This window comes from Coregonus lavaretus, assembly GCF_964263955.1.
Source record: "Coregonus lavaretus genome assembly, chromosome: 13".
NCBI classification, from domain to species: Eukaryota; Metazoa; Chordata; class Actinopteri; order Salmoniformes; family Salmonidae; genus Coregonus; species Coregonus lavaretus.
In genome coordinates this window covers 41,502,470-41,523,391 of record NC_140000.1, presented here as the reverse complement: position 1 = coordinate 41,523,391, position 20,922 = coordinate 41,502,470, and the positions used below count along the sequence as shown (strand labels likewise).

Genomic DNA, 20,922 nt, shown 5'->3' with positions numbered 1-20,922 from the left:
TCGAGGGGATGTATGCAGCCCAATAACTAATGGACCCATGTACAGCTCAGTTCTGCAGCCCCATCTCGGTCTCACTGTGTGTGAGTGGCGCCCTCACCTGGCTCCGAGGCAGACGAGCAGCTGGAACTTGCCGTCCTTGCCAATGTTCCTGGGCGAGGAGTTGATGGCACTGACATAGCGACAGAGATAAACACAAGTCAGGCCCAGGGGCTCAGCCGTCTCCTGCATGTCCCCCATCTGGTCCGCTGACTCCATGTAAGCCACCGCCTTCTCTGTAGGGGGGAGAGGAGGAGATATGTTAGGGAGGTGGGGGCAGAGGAGGAGAAGAGGAAGAGGGGAGGGGACGTGGAGGTAGGGTCTACTGTAGAAGCACTTTGTAACAACTGCTAAAAAGAGCTTTTATAAATACATTTGATTGGTCGAGCTACAGCTAAAAGAGTATGTCTAGTCTACAGGGGTTCCCTCTCTTTTTCTCCCTCTATTATATTTGAACCTTTGATCTCTGCAAGTAAAGTGCTCTATGGAAACCATCATCTCCTCATATCCTTAACATTCATATCAGTGAAAAGCTGTGATATGAATATTAATAAAATGATGAAGCAGCTGTTTCATATGACAGCTGAAGCAGCTACCTGCAGGGTTCTTTTATTTCCATTGGGGAAGTACGGTATGCAATATCCTAGTTTTCACCACTAGAGGAAAGCCTATCACCTAGACCTATAATCATACCATAAAGATGGATAGAGGGTGCACCAAAGCACCTTCATAGAAGAAGAAAAACCCCTCAATCCATCTCAATGTATCATATGTAGGGAGAAAGAAGTGGTATTTCTAGGTTATTCCACTAGATGGCGCCAACGGTGTGTAGGTAGGCCACTCACCCACAAAGTCCCAGACAAAGACAGTCTTCTGGAAGAGGCGGGCGGACTTGAAGCCGTTGTGGAAGAACTGCTCCAGAGCCCCGACCAGACCAACCTCACCACACAGCAGGATGGTCAGACTGCCCCTCTGGAGAGAGGGAGAGAAGTAGGGAGAGGGAGGGAGGGAAGAAAGAGAGAGAGAGAGATTCAAAAAGAGAGATTTAGCGTCATTTCATTAACCTTTGTGACTAAAAAGGTACCAATTGTTGATTCTCAAACAACAAACACTACCCTTTTGAAGCATCAACTAGAAACAGCGAAAATGTTCAACATAACATTCCTTTAATTCTCCTCAAAGGATTAAACAACACTGTTCTCCTATACCCTCTCACAGAGTTAACCAGCATGTGACAGTGGAGAGCATCTATACTGCACTATAAAGGCATTTTTCCTCTGAAGGAGGAAGCTACGGCTAATGCTATACTAGTCCTCCAGTTAAACTAATGTAGATGCTGAGTTAATGGCTCCCTCCAGGGGTTTAGACTTGTTTCAGTTTCAAGTTGTATTTGTCGTATATACGGGATATGCATGGTATTGGAGAAGGGGGGGATGGGGGTCAAGTGTATAAATTGACCAGTATAATAAGAGTCTGGTAGCAGCAGTTGTGATGTGTTCTAAGGTGTGGAGAATCAGAGCAGGTGGTCAGTCCAGTTCAAGTGTTCAACAGTCTGATGGCTTGTAAATAGAAACTGTCTCTGAGCCTGTTGGTATCAGACCTAATGCTCCGATACCATCTGCCTGACGTTAAGGGAGAGAACAGCTCGTGGCTGGGGTGTGTGGGGTCTCTATCTATCCTATAACAGGGGTCTGTTAGTAGCTGGGGCTCCACGCCAGCCATTTAGCCATTTCCTATTACTACATGAACATCCTCAATAGAAACAGCATTATACCAGAGCCATAAAACAGACTCACATAATGAACGCTGCCACCTCAGAGAGGGAGGGAGGGAGAGAGAGAGAGAGAGCAAGAGAGAGAGAGAGAGTGAGAGCGCAAGAGTGAGAGAGCGAGAGAAGCCAGAGGGGAGCACAGAGAGAGTCATTCTACAGAGAGAATAAGATTATATTTAAAGAGAGAGTGTGCAGACAGGGGGTTGAGCGGATTGTTAAGCACTAGAATGAGTTCATAGTGTTTATAATGAAAAGAGAAACTGCTCTCTGTCCTGACATCTTTCCCAGACAGAGCACCTCAGAGACTATTAACCTGCCAGATGAGGAGAGTGCTGCAGTAGTCAAAAACCTATTATACAGGCCCTTCACTGTCTGAAGTCAAATGAACAGATTAAATGGAAAACATGGAGCAGGTGCTTGTTACTTTTTTTTCTCTCAGTCGGTCTCGCACTTTCTCTCTCTACCTCACACACACACACACACACCTCTTTCTCAGGCTTGTGGAAGTGTTTGCAGATGCTGTTCACTGCCTCGCCGATGGCCTCCTGGATTTGAGCTGAGGTGGGCTCTGCAACAGAAGAGAGAAGAGACAAAACATGGAGTATCTATAGTTATGTCAACAGTTTGACAAAACATCTTTGGTAATGTAAATCAGGTATTGGTTATGTTACAGTATGTTATGCTATGTCATGTCATGTTGGGGTGTTACTCACTGTATCCACGTCCTCCCATCGAGGTGATGCTGATGCGTCTGGTCTGACCCGGCGAATGCTCCATGTCGGGCGTGCGACACCCTCTCCCACAATCCTCATCTGCGTTGGGCAACGCCAGCTCACCAATCAGAATGCGCTCCAGACTGCCGTCGTCCACGCCTTTACCAAGCCACCGCCCACATGGGAACTTGTAGGTGTGTCCTGTGATCTCGTTGCGGACCATGACACAGTCCACCAGCCATTTAGCCAGCAGCCCAGAGTTATCATGACCCAACTGGACTGTAGTCAGCTTACCCAGGTTCTGACACTATAGAGAGACAAGAGAGAGAGTGTGACAGAGAGAGAAAGAAAGATCAGCATCAAGATGTCATTACATGTTTTTTCTATGTAAATTCACAATGATAACTCAGAAATAATTTGTTAACAACAACAGTACGACTGTTAATTCTAGAACAGTGTAATCCTCTATCGAATCTAGTCCTACTCATCTATCCAATTGATCAACTAAAAGTCTACATTAGGCCAATGACAGGTGAGTATTCCTACAATATGCCCTTGAATGCCACTTAGGAGAAAGTTGCATCCCCTTTCTAAACCTTTTAGTTGAAGGTGAGCTTGGTGCATTGAGTGATATGTATAATTGGTGCATTACATGTTTGCATAACATCATGTCAAGGAAATGTTAATGTAATGCTAAACTACACAAAGTGGCATTCAAGGACAAACACATACCTCTTCATTAATCTAGAACACCATTAGTACACTATAACCAACAGACGGTACACAGACCAACCCATCGTTGATGAAGCCATCAACCCAGAGAGAGAGCTGGGTCATATTCATTAGGGCACGACGTAGCAAAATGTTTTGCAACGGATAACAGAAAAAGGAGTGTTTGTTATTGGACAACTTCAGTCAGTTTTCTTCCGTTTGGTTCCCAATGAATACGACCCTGGAGTCTATGGTACACAGTGAACATTGAGTCTGGGATGATCCAACCGGGTCCGGTGGAGAGAAGGGGGAGGGAGAGAGAGAGGGAGAGGGGGATGACGTTTCTAACCTTGAACATGGCGTCGATGTGAGTGTGTGGCCTGAAAGCAGACTGGGGGAGATGAAGACATGTGTTAGGACATGATGGACGATGGACAGCATGAGTGGGAGAGGATGGATGGGAGAATGGGATTGGGTTGCTGGTTTCTAGTAGACTACCATTCACCAGGCTACAAACCAGGTGTGTACCCAAACCACCACTGAAACTGTGCAAGTCAACATTATCACTGAGTGGAAACGAATTTAAACAATTCAAACAATTCACCACCTTAGTAACAAAGCTCCTCTATTGAGAGATGCTCTACAAAGCTATACTGAAGAGTTAGCCATCACCCAAACTGCTCACAAAGTCATGAAGAGCTACCACCCAACACTAGTGAACACGGCACCACTCAGAACGGTAGAGACTATAAAAAGGCTCAGCAGGTAGATTCATGCACTTCCTGTGAGGAAGGAAGTAGGAAAGAGGAAAAACGGGAAGTCTAGGTCCATCCTCTCACTGTGCCTGTCAGCATCTCACAGAGTTAACTACTATTCAAGTATATTTCCAATATCTACTGGATTCAGCTACATGAACCCAACTTTTAACTCATCAACCCTGGCTCTGAGTGGAAGGCATCAGATCAAATAGTCACACACAGATAAATGAAGGGATGAATGAACGAGTGAATGAGGAGATAGGGGATTAGTAGTAAGTATGGAAGGGTAGAGAGTGAGTTAGAGTCTTCTGCCTTGTGAGACCATGCGTGAGTTCATGCCACAAAAAGAGATCAGCCATCCACTTTACCCCAGTTGGCACCTAACAATGACTCAGTGACGTTCTCAGCAAAACCATCAATCAATGCTGATATAACGTTGCAGCAGAACGTCACAGAGACATGAGAGGAGGTGTGCGGGCCCTGGCTGTGGGGTCAAAGTTCAGACTCACATCAAAGGTCATCTCAAGGACGTTCTTGGTGATCTGCCTGACGCCCGAGTCGCCCAGCTCACCCGACACACACACCCAGGGGTTGGAGGTCGTCATGGCGTTGCTCAGCTTCTTGATGGGGATGATGACGGCACGGTATGGGATCACTGCAGGGACAAAAAAAATAGTATTTCAGTACCTCTCAGTGCAACACAGAAATAATCAATTTATTCATATATTTTACTATAAAACTATTGTACTATAAAACTAACTAGGGCAAACTAAATCTGGGAGATTTCAGTGGATTGCACTGCTTTAGAGTAATAATTAATTTATTAATTTTACTATAAAAAAGTATCCCAGTTTCCCTAACTGCAGGCAAGGGTTTCGGAGAAAGCAAACCCAGGGCTATTGGTGGTCGTGGTGTGTGTGTGTGTGTGTGAGAGAGTGTGTGTGTGTGTGTGTGTGTGTGTGTGTGTGTGTGTGTAAAAGAGAGAAACTTATCTGGTGCTGCTTCAGTGGAAACTGCTATGTGAATAATGTAATCCTGCTTTCAATCTTTGATTACATGTACAGTGAGGGAAAAAAGTATTTGATCCCCTGCTGATTTTGTACGTTTGCCCACTGACAAAGACATGATCAGTCTATAATTTTAATGGTAGGTTTATTTGAACAGTGAGAGACAGAATAACAACAAAGAAATCCAGAAAAATGCATGTAAAAAATGTTATAAATTGATTTTCATTTTAATGAGGGAAATAAGTATTTGACCCCTCTGCAAAATATGACTTAGCACTTGGTGGCAAAACCCTTGTTGGCAATCACAGAGGTCAGACGTTTCTTGTAGTTGGCCACCAGCTTTGCACACATCTCAGGAGGGATTTTGTCCCACTCCTCTTTGCAAATCTTCTCCAAGTCATTAAGGTTTCGAGGCTGACGTTTGGCAACTCAAACCTTCAGCTCCCTCCACAGATTGTCTATGGGATTAAGGTATGGAGACTGGCTAGGCCACTCCAGGACCTTAATGTGCTTCTTTTTGAGCCACTCTTTTGTTGCCTTGGCCGTGTGTTTTGGGTCATTGTCATGCTGGAATACCCATCCACGACCCATTTTCAATGCCCTGGCTGAGGAAGGAGGTTCTCACCCAAGATTTGACGGTACATGGCCCCATCCATCGTCCCTTTGATGCGGTGAAGTTGTCCTGTCCCCTTAGCAGAAAAACCCCCCCAAAGCATAATGTTTCCACCTCCATGTTTGACAGTGGGGATGGTGTTCTTGGGGTCATAGGCAGCATTCCTCCTCCTCCAAACACAGCGAGTTGAGTTGATGGCAAAGAGCTCGATTTTGGTCTCATCTGACCACAACACTTTCACCCAGTTCTCCTCTGAATCATTCAGATGTTCATTGGCAAACTTCAGACGGGCCTGTATATGTGCTTTCTTGAGCAGGGGGACCTTGCGGGCGCTGCAGGATTTCAGTCCTTCACGGCGTAGTGTGTTACCAGTTGTTTTTTTGGTGACTATGGTCCCAGCTGCCTTGAGATCATTGACAAGATCCTCCCGTGTAGTTCTGGGCTGATTCCTACATTAACATGAAGCTCCATGGAAAACAGTGAGAGGCCAAGGCAAGCAGACCAATTAGGACTATCCAAAGCCTACCATCCACCCTCTCCCCAGTGGCTGAGTGGAAAGGTTTGCTATGGTTGACTTGTGGTTGGTTATAACGTGGTTGGTTATAAAGTAGTTGACTTGTGGTTAAGTTGTTTTAGCTAGTGTGCGGACTGATAGTGGTAATGGCACCGGTGAAGTAGAATTAGGTTGTGGTAAATTAGTGGTTATATTATGGTCATAGTGAGGTTGAGTTGTGGTCATATTGTGGTTATGTTGAAGTCCTACTCACTGATGGTGGTGAAGACGCTGGTGAAGCAGAAGTAGTCGACGGTGTTGAGGGAGAGCAGGTGAAACAGGAACTGCTCCTTCTCCTCCTCACAGCGTAGGAAGGCGTAGCGCTTATACAACTTCCTGGAAACAACACAACACACACTTAATACTCGTTAACCATGGCTTAGACACGGTCACTGTGAATAATATTGCGTGTGTGTATATGCCTGCCTACTTAGTTAAGGCTTGGCGGGACAGCAGTTGTTTGAGGTGTTGTGAGAGCAGCTTCTTCTCCAGAGACAGACGGATCCAGGCCCTCGCTCTGCCCACATCAGTCTTTATCTCCCCCATACTCTGGATGTGCCTGAGAAAGGGAAGGCGGGTGAAAGTCAGAGAGAGAGAAGGTGATGAGGTAAGAAAAGAAAAAAGAAGAACAAAAATAACAGTGAATAACCAAAAAACTTGTGAGATATTACCATCTACCTACAGTACCAGTCAAAAGTTGTGACACACCTACTCATTCAAGGGTTTTTCTTTATTTTTACATTGTAGAATAATAGTGAAGACATCAAAACTACGAAATAACACATATGTAGTCATGTAGTAACCAAGAAAGTGTTCAACAAATTTTTTAGATTCTTCAAATAGCCACCCTTTGCCTTGATGACAGCTTTGCACACTATTGGCATTCTCTCAACCAGCTTCATGAGGTAGTCACCTGGAATGCATTTCAATTAATAAGTGTGCCATCTTCATTCAGTTGTGTTGTGACAAGGTATACAGAAGATAGCCCTATTTGGTAAAAGACCAAGTATATATATTATGTCAAGAACAGCTCAAATAAGCAAAGAGAAACGACAGTCCATCATTACTTTAAGACATGAAGGTCAGTCAATACGGAACATTTCAAGAACTTTGAAAGTTTCTTCAAGTGCAGTCATAAAAACCATCAAGCGCTATGATGAAACTGGCTCTCATGAGAACCGCCACAGGAAAGGAAGACCAGAGGATAAGTTGCAGAGGATAAGTTCATTAAAGTTACCAGCCTCAGAAATTGCAGCCCAAATAAATGCTTCACAGAGTCACAGACACATCTCAACATCAACTGTTCAGAGGAGACTGTGTGAATCAGGCCTTCATGGTCGAATTGCTGCAAAGTAACCACTACTAAAGGACATCAATAATAAGAAGAGACCTACTTGGGCCAAATTGGAGATTTTTGGTTCCAACCACCGTGTCTTTGTAAGACGCGGTGTGTGTGAACGGATGATCTCCGCAAGTGTAGTTCTCACCGTAAAGCATGGAGGAGGAGGTGTTATGGTGTGGGGGTGCTTTGCTGGTGACACTGTCTGTGATTTATTTCAAATTTAAGGCACACTTAACCAGCATGGCTACCACAGCATTCTGCAGCGATACACCATCCCATCTGGTTTGGGCTTAGTGGGACTATCATTTGTTTTTCAACAAATGACCCAACACACCTTCAGGCTGTGTAAGGGCTATTTGACCAAGAAGGAGAGTGAATGAGTGCTGCATCAGATGACCTGGCCTCCACAATCCCCCGTCCTCAACCCAATTGAGATGGTTTGGGATGAGTCGGACGGCAGAGCGAAGGAAAAGCAGCCAACAAGTGATCAGCATATGTGGGAACTCCTTCAAGACTGTTGGAAAAGCATTCCAGGTGAAGCTGGTTGAGAGAATGCCAAGAGTGTGCAAAGCTGTCATCAAGGCAAAGGGTGGCTATTTGAAGAATCTCAAATACAAAATCAATTTTGATTTGTTTAACACTTTTTTGGTTACTACATGATTCCATATCTGTTATTTCATAGTTTTGATGTCTTCACTATTATATATTCTACAATTTAGAAAATAGTAAAAATAAAGAAAAACCCTTGAATGAATAGGTGTGTCCAAACCTTTGACTGGTACTGTATGTCACATCGTAATGTACAGGTACAGTGGTAGGTAATTCATACCTCATATCCTGTATGACGGACGCTCGCAGTGATGGCATCCCTATTGATGACTCAGACTTTCGTCTCTCTGAACCGTTTGACACTGTGGGAAGGAGAAAGTAGCACACACATCACAGCCTTGGCAGCGCTCCAATTCAAAATAAACCTATCAGATGCCACTGGAGTGTGAAAGGTCTGTAGATTACTTTTAAACACATGAGTTGAATTTCAAATTGAGTATTTCAGGGGATCATTGGGTATGGATAGTGTGTGACTGAATGCATTGAGGGTAGGAGGGACATGTGTTTTATGTCAATGCTGTGTATTAATGGACCATGTAAAGTGTTTATGTATGTGTGTGTGTATATGTGTGTGTTCTTACCTGGTGACTCTGCCTGCTGCTGCTCCAGTTTCTCCTCTCTGGCCTGGTAGTGCAGCAGGTGGGACCACAGAGCTGACTTCCCCTACAGAGGTCACAGTTCAGAGATTAAAGGTCAACCCACACACAGTTAATAGCCAATACACTCCCTAATACAGGAAACTCATAGATAACACTGCACTGCCAATAGCTAATACATTCACTAATACTACTAGACTATAGATATAAAGAGGATTACCAGTCAATAAGCCTAATAAAATATGGTCATATGGTTATTGCTATAAGACCTGATTAACCAGTGTTGGTAGACTTGACCTCTCTGACCTATAGCAGGTTCTTCCAAGTAGGGCACTGAGCATGAGAGTGGGTTTATATTGTAAATGCAATATCGTCATTATGAAAAAACCTGATTAACGAGAGAGAGAGAGACAGAGAGAAAGAGAAAGAGAGAGTGTGCATGTATGTGTGTGTGTGTGTGTTTCTGTTCAGTAGGTGTGTGTGTGTGCGTCTGTCTCTACTGACCTGTTTGACCTGCAGGCCATGGCTCCAGATCCTCTCCAGCAGGTCACAGAGGGAGGCGATGAGAGTGTTCTCCTCCAGACCTGTGATGTTGGCCTCCCCATGACCCAGCTCCACCGCCTCCCTGCCCATCTTCTCCACCAACATACGCTTAGTCTGGAGACAGCAGACACAGCAACATGGTCAACACAACATGACCACAACATGACCCCTACACATAGAATACAAAAAATAGGTTTGTAGATAGGAACCAATCCCCTCATAACATGACTACATCACACAACACAAAATTGGACCGATATACATTGGAGACACACAGCAACTGCAACCACAACCTGACCATTACTTGACCAATACCACAATATATTTTGCCTGTACAGACTCACCTTAATGCGACACTCCTTGAGTAGTCCCTCTACAAACTTCCAGTTGGTCTGAGCGATGACGGCAGGTGAGAGGTCAGACAGCTTGGGCTGACGGAGGTTCTTCCCCAGGCTCCGAGCGTCCTGCATGTGCTTCTGATGGAGACAGAGACAGAGCAACAGTCAGCTCTGTCTGTAAAACTCTACACCCAATATTAACCATTACAGATGGATGGAGGGACATTTCAAGAGGTTGTGTAAGGGTAGGAGTGAGGGCAGACATTGATCAGGAAGAGGGTTGTGGTTTTCGGACACTCTTGATAACCTTTTAACAAACATTGGGATGTGGTGAGGGGTTATGTGCTTGTAGACAAAAACAAGACAAAGTGAAAATAACATTTTCTGTTAACTTCTCCACAAAGAGTTGAGGCGCTAAGCCCATTTCATTGACACACTCTGGTGGGTTCACTCTAGTTTACTTAAATTGGCTTGAATCTGAAATGATTCTGCCATCTTATCTGATTTTGTATCCGTTAAAATTCAGTAATTCCTTTCTCAACTCTCTGCTCCCCACAGAGCTCATACAATAGATGATAAAAAGAACTGTAAAAGGAAGAGGAGAGAGATGAGGAAAACAAGATCCTCTGCAGAGCCATGACTCTCTTCAGCGCTGTTGAATTTAACTAATGTGACAGGTGCATGAGGGATCTATCAAATAGAGCCACCGTGTGTAAGCAAGCAGGGATTGTGTGCGTGTGTGAAGCAGGACTGGAGTGGAGAAGTGGAGTGGAGAAGTGGAGTGGGGGTTGTCTTGGGGGTGGGGGTAGTTTTGGGGGGTTAGTGGGAGGGACTGGGGGGGGGTCCATCACTCCTCCACGTACCAGGCAGCACTCAGAGGCAGACTTTTTTGGTGGTTTGAGAGGCGGGGGAGACGCCTTGTCCCACTCCCAAAACGCCATGGAGTTCTGCAGGACTAGACACCCCTCTACCTGCTGAGAGGTGGTACGGCCCAACCCCAATGCACATGACCCACAGAAAAGACAGGAACGAGAAAAGAAAGGAAAAGAGGCACCATGCACATGAATGCACAGGACATTCACATAATAGAAAGAAAGAAAGGAAAATGAAAAGAACTAAAAGAGAAAACAAGTAACAGAAACAAACATGACATCAGTTAAGACAAGGACGGACAGGCTTTGAAAACGGAAAACAAAGCGAAGACTCTCTCAAAAGAAATCAAATAAAAAAGGATCATACAGGCATGCTATGGGACCAGAGGAAGAGGAGAGAAGATGAAGAGGGAGGGCTGTCTGTCCGTACCTCTTTGAGGTCGTTATCTAGAGTCAGGTGTTCTGTTTGTTGTCTGTGGCGGTCTTTCCTGCGCTGAGCCGTAGCGGTACGATTGGACCACCTGCTGACAGACAACACTGTTAACCACATAAAAATTTATATAGACTTTACTCAACTACATATTACAGATGGAAGATTAGGGAAAAACATTTGTTAACGTGGACTACATCACTGTAGCACAACTGTAGCATATCTATTACGTTCATTTAGCCATTCTATGTTCAAACCATTATCATTTTTACCCAGAAACAATGCCTGTCATTGGTTGCCTCTTCGGTAATGGCATTATATACTCACTTGTTATTGATGGGTCCGACTGAGAGCACGTCAGACTGCAGCTTGGGAAAGAAGCCCTGTTCATATTTGCCCTGTCCAATCTTCATATCCAACAGGTGTGGGTGGATGGCTGTGTGGTCGATCTTCATCAGCCGCTGTTCGATGGCCTGGGCTGGGGAGGGAGATCAAATCAAGAGGGGGGATTTGAGTAAGGCCTTCTTTTGGTGTAACCTCTACTTGAGAATACATTCTGTACAGTGCTAGGACTAAACCTTTGAGTTCACTTTGAATGAAGAGACATACACACAAAGACACATACACACAAGTGCATTCACACCTACACAAACACACACGCACAGACCAATAAGCTGACACTCTTGTGCTCCTCTACACAAAGCTTGGCAGGACATCAAAGCTTTGTGTTTGTTCAATTCATTACAGGACATGCTTTACTGCTGTCCTTTCATCCTCCTCTCTCCCTCTCTCTTTCCTGCTCATCTACTATATAAACACCCCACTCTCTTTTTCTCGCTGCTTGCTCTTTCTTTCTCGGTCTCTCTTTCGGTCTTTCTGTTCGCTCTCCAAACCTATCTATAATATAATATAATATGCCATTTAGCAGACGCTTTTATCCAAAGCGACTTACAGTCATGCATGCATGCATTTTTACGTATGGGTGGTCCCGGGGATCGAACCCACTACCCTGGCGTTACAAGCGCCATGCTCTACCAATTGAGCTACAGAGGACCACATTCTCTAACCATTTCCTTTCTTTCTTTAATGAACACAAGGTAGAGAAAACAGACGCAGTACGCCTCAACCCAAACCAACAGGCATCCGTCAATTAACCCCTGCTCGCGGTGATAAACAGCGCATCTGTTGGCGAGGTAATTTTTTACATGGCTTGTATTGGACCTTTTTTTGTCTAACAAAACCCTCAGAATGTATCTTCCAATCTCAGTCCTCATTGTTTATCAGACAGGAGAGAGAGAGGAGCACTGGAGCGACTGAGGGAAATTAAGCAGAATAAAATAGTTTCTTTGGTGTGTTTAATTGGGTAACTACACGCACCACCACCTCTGAAAGAGCTCTCCCTGAGCAATTAGGCTTTTACAGCACTCGCTCCATTAAAATCTGCCAATGTCGGGCCCTGTGAATTGACTCCCCATACCTGTACCACTCACGGATGTGAGCATGCACACACACACACACACACACACACACACACACACACACACACACACACACACCCTTTGTCTGTGAGAGTGTCTGGTCAGGTCTTTTTGATCTTAATTAGTGCTCATTTGGCTTGCCCTCATTAAGTCTCTGATTGCTGCAGCGTAGGCAAAAGGAAGTGAGGAAGCCAGACTCAGGACTGACTCAGAGGGGTAGGGGCGGCGGGGGTGTTTTGGGGGAAGCGTGTGGGTGTGTGTGTGTGTGTATATGCATGTGGATGTGTGTGTGTGTGCGTGTGTGTGTGTGTGTGAGAGTGAGAGTGAGAGTGAGAGTGAGAGTGAGAGAGAGAGAGAGAGAGAGAGAGAGAGAGAGAGAGAGATAGAGCGTAGAAGAATGAGCTTGGTGGGGTGAGGCTTTTTTTGAGACAAAGACAAATAGGGAAAAAAGGAGAGCATCTGCTGAGTGGAGAGAAGTCTGACGTTCCCAATGAACAGATGAGAGGTCAAGAGGGAGGACAGGAGGATGAGAAGGAAAGTAATAGGATGGATGTGGAAAGAGATGGATTTATAAGGAGTCCTTTTAAAATGAGTCCTGTGTGACCTCTGTTAAAGCATGATTGGTATGCCAGCCAGGCAGACAGACTGATAGACAGAAGTCATCTACAGCATGCTGATCAGACAGACAGCACAGAGAGCACATTCTCATTCAAGCCCAAACTTTCAATTAGTCCCTCTCCTCTCTCTACCTCTATCCATATTTGTCTATTACCTACCAAAGACTCATTCCAAACGACTTTTCCTTCAATTCCACCTGTCCCTCTCTATCTGTCTTTCTCTCTCGTCCACACACACACACACACCCACACCACCCCCCCCCTCCCCACACACCCCCTCACCGCTCTCCTCTGACTCACCTGACTCCTTGAGGATGGTGCACCTCTGGTAGTTGGAGGACCTCAGACTTGGGGCTCTAACATTGTATAGACGAGCTTTATCGATACGTCCGTCAAACACACGGAGCAGCGGCTCCTTCTCCTCCCATTGGGACATGATCTTGTTGTCGATGAAGGTGGCGAACATCTGGGTCTCGATGAAGTGGGACAGGAAGGGCAGGTAGGGCTCCGGCTGGTCAGACAGGAAGGATGCCTGGAGAGAGGAGATATGTTAGTATAGCCACAGATACATTAACATGCATGCACACGCAGGGAAAGATATGAAGACAAATACTACTAGGTAGGGAAAGATACAAATGTAATTACAAAATGATATAGGTACACACAGGGACGGACAGAAATTACAAAATACAATTATAAAATACCATAAAGATCAATGCATCAAAATAAAATACAAAATACTTGTCTTTTGAAATGTATTTAATTAAAATACATGTATTTTGTATTTTAAAATACAGAAATACATTTACAGTAGCCGGCCCGAACAGAAACAACATTCTCAGTAATGGTTACAGAAACGTTTTACTTGCTATGACTGTGATATGTTGTTGTTCATCTACCTTGGTTGAATGCACTGACTGTAAGTCACTCTGGATAAGAGTGTCTGCTAATACTGCCCATCTGTGGGTGCACAGCACGTAGCGTAAACACACACCAACCAACTCTGTTTGCTGGCTGTTTGCTGATATGAATGTATTTCCCCAGTGATTTTATAAATGCAAACATTGTTATTGCCAATACCACGTCTTAACAGCTCCAGCTGTGTTCATCTTACTTATTTATCAAATTTAATATTTTTTATAGTGGATGGGTTTTACGAAATAATTGAATCCAGCATCTCACAAACATGGTAATACCACAAGCCTCAATAAACAGCCCATTAGATCAAGGTAAAATGTCTCTGTGTGTAAACCCATCTCACCTTATCAAAATTGTGCATCTGCTCTCGGTTGGTGAGCCAGGACTCCAGGTCCGGAGCGCTCTGGATGACGAAGGCCTCATAGTCCGCGAACATCGTGGTAAATCTGCTAGCGAACACCTCCCTCAGCTGTACATTCAGCTTAGCGTTCCTCAGCTCTTCCTCCTCGACTGCCGTCCTCCCCCCCTGGCCCTCTCCCTCACCCCCTACCCCCCTCAGGGCTTCCACACGGACCCCCGTTCTCTTAGCCAGAGCCTGGAGTCTTTCCAGAGTAGCGTTCCCTTGGAGAAGCTCCAACACAGCTAACTGCTCCCCTCTTAGGTTCCCATTCCTCCCATCATCCTCGAGCTCCCTCAGGGCCTGTTGGCCTTTCAGACCAGGGTGACGGGTAGAGACGGAGCCAGGGGTGGTGGTGGTGGAGGGGGGGTCAGAGATTGGAGGAGCGCCCCCCACTGGGGATAGGCCGTAGCGGAGGAGGACTTCACTGAGCTCCTGGATGAACTCTGGTTTGTTAGGGAACTGGGGGAAGTCCTCAGGCAGCTCAATGCAGTGGTTGTCAATGTCCACGAAGCAAAGGTTAGCCTGTAAGGAGAGAGAGAGAGGTTTGGAATGACATGGAAGTTTATACAACAATTATAACATGGCTATTGCTCAATAAATAGATACTCAGAGAGGGGTGTGTTGGGACTGGACATAAACAGATTGAGTATTGGGTAACTGGGTCAGTATGTGATTGACACTATAAAGAGATTGTCAGTATTAAACCCAAATGTGATATAATGGAGTTATTGTGACAAACCACCGGAATTACGACAAAAACCCTGAGCTCAAGGGTAGTGTGCCAGACAGAAACAAACACATGCACATGCCTGCACACACACACTAAATCACACCCACAAATCCCACAAATCCCACAGACACACATAGAAATTCAAACAAACCTATCATCCCTACTGTCTTACTCTAACAGACACTTACAAAGCAACACAGACACACTCAAAAACCAACATAATTGGCAGCTTACAGTGGTAGAAATGGGCTTACAGCTTTCTCTCCCAAAGCCCCCAGTCTAATGTATCACCCTGCCACTCCAGCTCTATAGCCCTCCTCCATCTGAGACACTCAGCCCTGGGACCGGGGAACAATGATACTGTATACTGCCTGGATATACAGTTGAAGTCGGAAGTTTATATACACCTTAGCCAAATAGATTTAAACTCGGTTTTTCACAATCCCTGACATTTAATCCTAGTAAAAATTCCCTGTCTTAGGTCAGTTAGGATTACCACTTTATTTTAAGAATTTGAAATGTCAGAATAATAGTAGAGAGAATGATTTATTTCAGCTTTTATTTCTTTCATCACATTCCCAGTGGGTCAGAGGTTTACATACACTCAATTAGTATTTGGTAGTATTGCCTTTAAATTGTTTCACTTGGGTCAAACGTTTCAGGTAGCCTTACACAAGCTTCCCACAATAAATTTGGTGAATTTTGGCCCATTCCTCCTGACAGAGCTGGTGTAACTGAGTCAGGTTTGTAGGCCTCCTTGCTCGCACATGCTTTTTCAGTTCTGCCCACAAATGTTCTATAGGATTGAGGTCAGGGCTTTGTGATGTCTTGAGATGTTGCTTCAATATATCCACATAATTTTCCTTCCATGATGCCATCTATTTTGTGAAGTGCACCAGTCCCTCCTGCAGCAAAGCACCCCCACAGCATGATGCTGCCACCCCCGTGCTTCACGGTTGGGATAGTGTTCTTCGGCTTGCAAGCGCCCCCTTTTTCCTCCAAACATAACGATGGTCATTATGGCCAAACAGTTATATTTTTGTTTCATCAGACCAGAGGACATTTCAACAACAAGTACGATCTTTGTCCCCATGTGGAGTTGCAAACCTTAGGCTTTTTTATGGCGGTTTTGGAGCAGTGGCTTCTTCCTTGCTGAGCGGCCTTTCAGGTTATGTCGATTTAGGACTCGTTTTACTGTGGATATAGATACTTTTGTACCGGTTTCCTCCAGCATCTTCACAAGGTCCTTTGTTGTTGTTCTGGGATTGATTTGCACTTTTCACACGAAAGTACGTTCATCTCTAGGAGACAGAGCGCGTCTCGTTCCTGAGCGGTTTGACGGCTGCGTGTTCCCATGGTGTTTATACTTGCGTACTATTGTTTGTACAGATGAACGTGGTACCTTCGGGAGTTTGGAAATTGCTCCCAAGGATGAACCAGACTTGTGGAGGTCTATAAAAAAATTTCTGAGGTCTTGGCTGATTTATTTGGATTTTCCCATGATGACAAGCAACGACGCACTGAGTTTGAAGGTAGGCCTTGAAATACATCCACAGGTACACCTCCAATTGACTCAAATGATGTCAATTAGCCTATCAGAAGCTTCTAAAGTCATTACATCATTTTCTGGAATTTTCCAAGCTGTTTAAAGGCACAGTCAACATAGTGTATGTAAACTTCTGACCAACTGGAATTGTGATACAGTGAATTATAAGTGAAATAATATGTCTGTAAACAATTGTTGGAAAAATTACTTGTGTCATGCACAAAGTAGATGTCCTAACCGACTTGCCAAAACAATAAATTTGTGGAGTGGTTGAAAAACGAGTTTTAATGACTCCAACCTAAGTGTATGTAAACTTACGACTTCAACTGTATATATATATACACAGTGAGGGAAAAATATATTTGATCCCCTGCTGATTTTGTACGTTTGCTCCTAATCTCAGCTCGTTACCTGTATAAAAGATACCTGGGAGCCAGAAATCTTTCTGATTGAGAGGGGGTCAAATACTTATTTCCCTCATTAAAATGCAAATCAATTTATAACATTTTTGACATGCGTGTTTCTGGATTTTTTTGTTGATATTTTGTCTCTCACTGTTCAAATAAACCTACCATTAAAATTATAGACTGATCATTTCTTTGTCAGTGGGCAAACGTACAAAATCAGCAGGGGATCAAATACTTTTTTCCCCTCACTGTAGTTGTTTGCTATTTGCTATGCAAACATGACTAATATGATTAGGAGACGAATTACTGTTCTGCCATTTGAAATGGAAATTCGATTAATTATTTCTACAGAGCCAGGGTTCAAAAAGGCAAGTCTTTCTTTCATTCATTCACCATTCACATCCTCTCTCTTTCCCTCTCTTTCTCTATAATCCTTCCCTCCTTTCCTTTCAGCCGTTATTTCATCCCTCCATTTCTAGGTCATCCTCCTCACTTCAAAAAATCATTCAGAAATAGAGATATTACAAAATTAAAACATTTGGCACTGTGTGATCTTTAGGGGAGGAGGAAGGAACACACAGGGGCAGAAAATTGGATTGTGAGGAGGAGACAGGAGCAGCACCAGGGAATGTCGTCGGATGCTGCACTGACTCGGATAATTACCATCCATACGGAATGGGCCAGATTAATGAGCGGTGGGAGAGGGAGGGAGGGAAGGAAGGAGGGAGAGCCTTGAAGCTGGGAATCTCTTTGGAATGTTCCAGACCATTAAGAGTCTTATTTCGTCCCCCACACACACGCTGTGCACGAGGGTTCCATCCCTTTCACTGTCTGAGGACGAGGCCGCTCAAGCTGGGAGCGAGGGAGGAGGGAGAGGGTACAGACAAACACTATCCCAAAATTCACCAAGCCTTTCCAGAGAAATATCAGTTTGAGTTCTTTCTACACAGGAGCAATAGGGGTCAATGTAAACACATTGGGCTGTGGGTGATAAAACCAATAGAAATATCTCTGAGAAGTTTAAGCTCTCTCCAATAGACTAAAATAAACTTCCAATAGACGTTCCTCTACAATAAGAGTCTAAAAGGTGCATTTCTGCTTCCTGCTCAGTCTGAATAGGAGCCAGGTAGTCTGTCTGTGTGCGTGGGAGGCTCATTGTGAACAGTCAGGGTTGGATGGCCTTGGACAGTGTGCAGTCAGCAACAATGAGCCCTTACAGTAACTGCCTATTGTATGAGACCCACACAAAGAAAAAAAAAACAGACCCTTTCACAGTATCACACACACAGACACTGACACACACAGTAGTCCATACCTCCTGTGGCAGCTCTAGTTTGGACCGGTCGGTGCCCTCCTTGGACTGCAGGCCCATGAGGTAGGGCACGGGGGCATCCAGGAAGTGCAGCAGTGAGGCGGGCAGGATGGGCACGTAGACATGCTGCCACTGGAACGGGAAGAGCAGGGTGGTGATGCCCTCCGCAACTGTCATCAACCGCTGGTAGTCTGGAGAGAGGTAGGGTGAGGGAAGGAGGGGGAGGAGAGAGAGGTAAATTGGTAGGGGGAGAGGTGGATGAGAAAGAGGGGCGGAGTGAGTGATTGGAAAGGTGAGGGGGGGAAGGGGAAATGGAAGGTAGATGTTGGAGAGGGAGGAAAGAAAAAGAAGCAGAGAATAACTTTAAATCAACCGATCAAAATTGAATCTGGGCGCAATATGGGATGAAAGAAATTCTGTTTTGATGGATTCAATTTAATCACCATTCTGTGTGTGTGTGTGTGTGTGTGTGTGTGTGTGTGTGTGTGTGTGTGTCTGTACGCGTGTGTTGTCCTGCATTGTCTCCCATTCCAGGTTAAAGATTAGGGCCCGTGATCTCAGCCTGGCTTTGGTATTGAGTTCAGGAGTTCCATCATCCGATATGAATAAAATGATCAGACTGAATTACCTTCATAATAAAACACCACCACCCTATACCAATTTATCCACTCAACTTCTCTCCCTCTACCCTTCTCTCCATCCCTCACTTGCTCGCTTTCACTCTCTCCCTCAATCTCTCTGCTGCTAAGGCACAGAGGTTCTGTGTACTTTCATTCAAAATGCATTACACTTTTCAAGGCCGACATCGCATTAAACAGAGACCAAGCCTATTTATATTCTACAAGAGAACTAGGGGACCTAGCATTTTTGTATTGCGTGAGTGTGTGTGTGGGCATGTGTGTGTGCATCTATCTTTTCTCAAAGTCTGTCTGCAAGTGACCAACGCATGCAGTGACCAACGCATGCAAAGACCAACGCATGCATCTCACACACAGACAGATGGACAGACACTCATTTGCAATCTCTCTATTCCCGAATCTAGGACTATATATAATGCACATCCAGAGGTGCATTGCATATTACACTTTAGCATCTCATCCTCTCTGTCTCATGTGCAACTAATCATATTAATAACACACATCCACTAATGCTGTGCAGAGAGCACACAAGACCTGGCCATTAATCATTGTGTGTGTGTGTGTGCACTGCAGGAGTACCTGTGTGTGTGTCCATTAGCCACTGTCGGCACCTCTAATTCTCAATTTTGAGGCCATGGTTACAAACAAGTAATTAGGAACAGAACAGGGGTGCTTGCAGGTGCAAGTGTAATGGACTGTTATATATCTCAGACTGAAGGGGAGCATAATTTACCCCACCTGCCATCCTGTCTACCATGGAGATGATTAGTAATAATGGAGAGAAGGAGGGGGTCCGGTGTGAAAAGGCATATGTAGAGGCTCCTACTTATAGAATATTTATGAGAAAACTAAAGACACCCATGATAGACAGGAGTAATAATGCCCTGATAAAAGACTTGCACCACAGGACCACCTGAAAATGGAATGAGAGTAATTTAGAAACACTGTGAAAGTGTGGTTTGAAGATTACAGTTATGTATTATATGATTGGATCCCAGATAAGAAAAGTGAGACGGAGAAATTAGATGGAGACCAACACACAGAGAAAGTGTGGTAGCGAAAGAGCGAGACGGAGTGAGAAAGAGTGGGAGAAACCGAGAGAAAGACTGAACTAAAAGGAGAGTGTGAGAGTTGCTGAGTAAACTTGCTAGCACAGCTGTGGTGCACTGCACACCCACACACTCGTACAATAACACACTGACTGTATACAAGCCAAACCCTCACACCACAATACTCAATTATGTACAGTGGGGAAAAAAGTATTTAGTCAGCCACCAATTGTGCAAGTTCTCCTACTTAAAAAGATGAGAGAGGCCTGTAATTTTCATCATAGGTACACGTCAACTATGACAGACAAAATGAGAAAAACAATTCCAGAAAATCACATTGTAGGATTTTTAATGAATTGATTTGCAAATTATGGTGGAAAATAAGTATTTGGTCAATAACAAAAGTTTCTCAATACTTTGTTATATACCCTTTGTTGGCAATGACACAGGTCAAACGTTTTCTGTAAGTCTTCACAAGGTTTTCACACACTGTTGCTGGTATTTTGGTCCATTCCTCCATGCAGATCTCCTCTAGAGCAGTGATGTTTTGGGGCTGTCTCTGGGCAACACGGACTTTCAACTCCCTCCAAAGATTTTCTATGGGGTTGAGATCTGGAGACTGGCTAGGCCACTCCAGGACCTTGAAATGCTTCTTACGAAGCCACTCCTTCGTTGCCCAGGCGGTGTGTTTGGGATCATTGTCATGCTGAAAGACCCAGCCACGTTTCATCTTCAATGCCCTTGCTGATGGAAGGAGGTTTTCACTCAAAATCTCACGATACATGGCCCCATTCATTCTTTCCTTTACACGGATCAGTCCTCCTGGTCCCTTTGCAGAAAAACAGCCCCAAAGCATGATGTTTCCACCCCATGCTTCACAGTAGGTATGGTGTTCTTTGGATGCAACTCAGCATTCTTTGTCCTCCAAACACGAC

General features: G+C 44.6%; 1 protein-coding gene across 8 annotated transcripts in view; it reads right to left on the bottom strand.

The window, feature by feature from the left end:
- The window catches only part of LOC311139823 (DENN domain-containing protein 5B-like), a 70,408-nt gene that overhangs the window by 2,540 nt on the left and 46,946 nt on the right, over positions 1-20,922 (bottom strand). For 3 of the 8 annotated variants that reach the window (XM_084174786.1, XM_084174791.1, XM_084174787.1), the window contains 17 exons: positions 18,304-18,491; positions 14,249-14,827; positions 13,288-13,519; positions 11,220-11,370; positions 10,893-10,986; positions 9,597-9,728; positions 9,214-9,366; positions 8,695-8,776; positions 8,334-8,415; positions 6,593-6,721; positions 6,377-6,498; positions 4,499-4,644; positions 3,581-3,622; positions 2,521-2,827; positions 2,293-2,375; positions 882-1,008; positions 98-272 (listed from right to left, as the gene is read on the bottom strand). In XM_084174786.1, coding sequence (XP_084030912.1) covers positions 98-272; positions 882-1,008; positions 2,293-2,375; positions 2,521-2,827; positions 3,581-3,622; positions 4,499-4,644; positions 6,377-6,498; positions 6,593-6,721; positions 8,334-8,415; positions 8,695-8,776; positions 9,214-9,366; positions 9,597-9,728; positions 10,893-10,986; positions 11,220-11,370; positions 13,288-13,519; positions 14,249-14,827; positions 18,304-18,491 — 2,824 coding nt within the window. The remainder of the gene's footprint in view (positions 1-97; positions 273-881; positions 1,009-2,292; positions 2,376-2,520; positions 2,828-3,580; positions 3,623-4,498; positions 4,645-6,376; positions 6,499-6,592; positions 6,722-8,333; positions 8,416-8,694; positions 8,777-9,213; positions 9,367-9,596; positions 9,729-10,892; positions 10,987-11,219; positions 11,371-13,287; positions 13,520-14,248; positions 14,828-18,303; positions 18,492-20,922) is intronic. The other 5 variants (XM_084174789.1, XM_084174792.1, XM_084174790.1 and 2 more) reach the window with 3 other exon arrangements.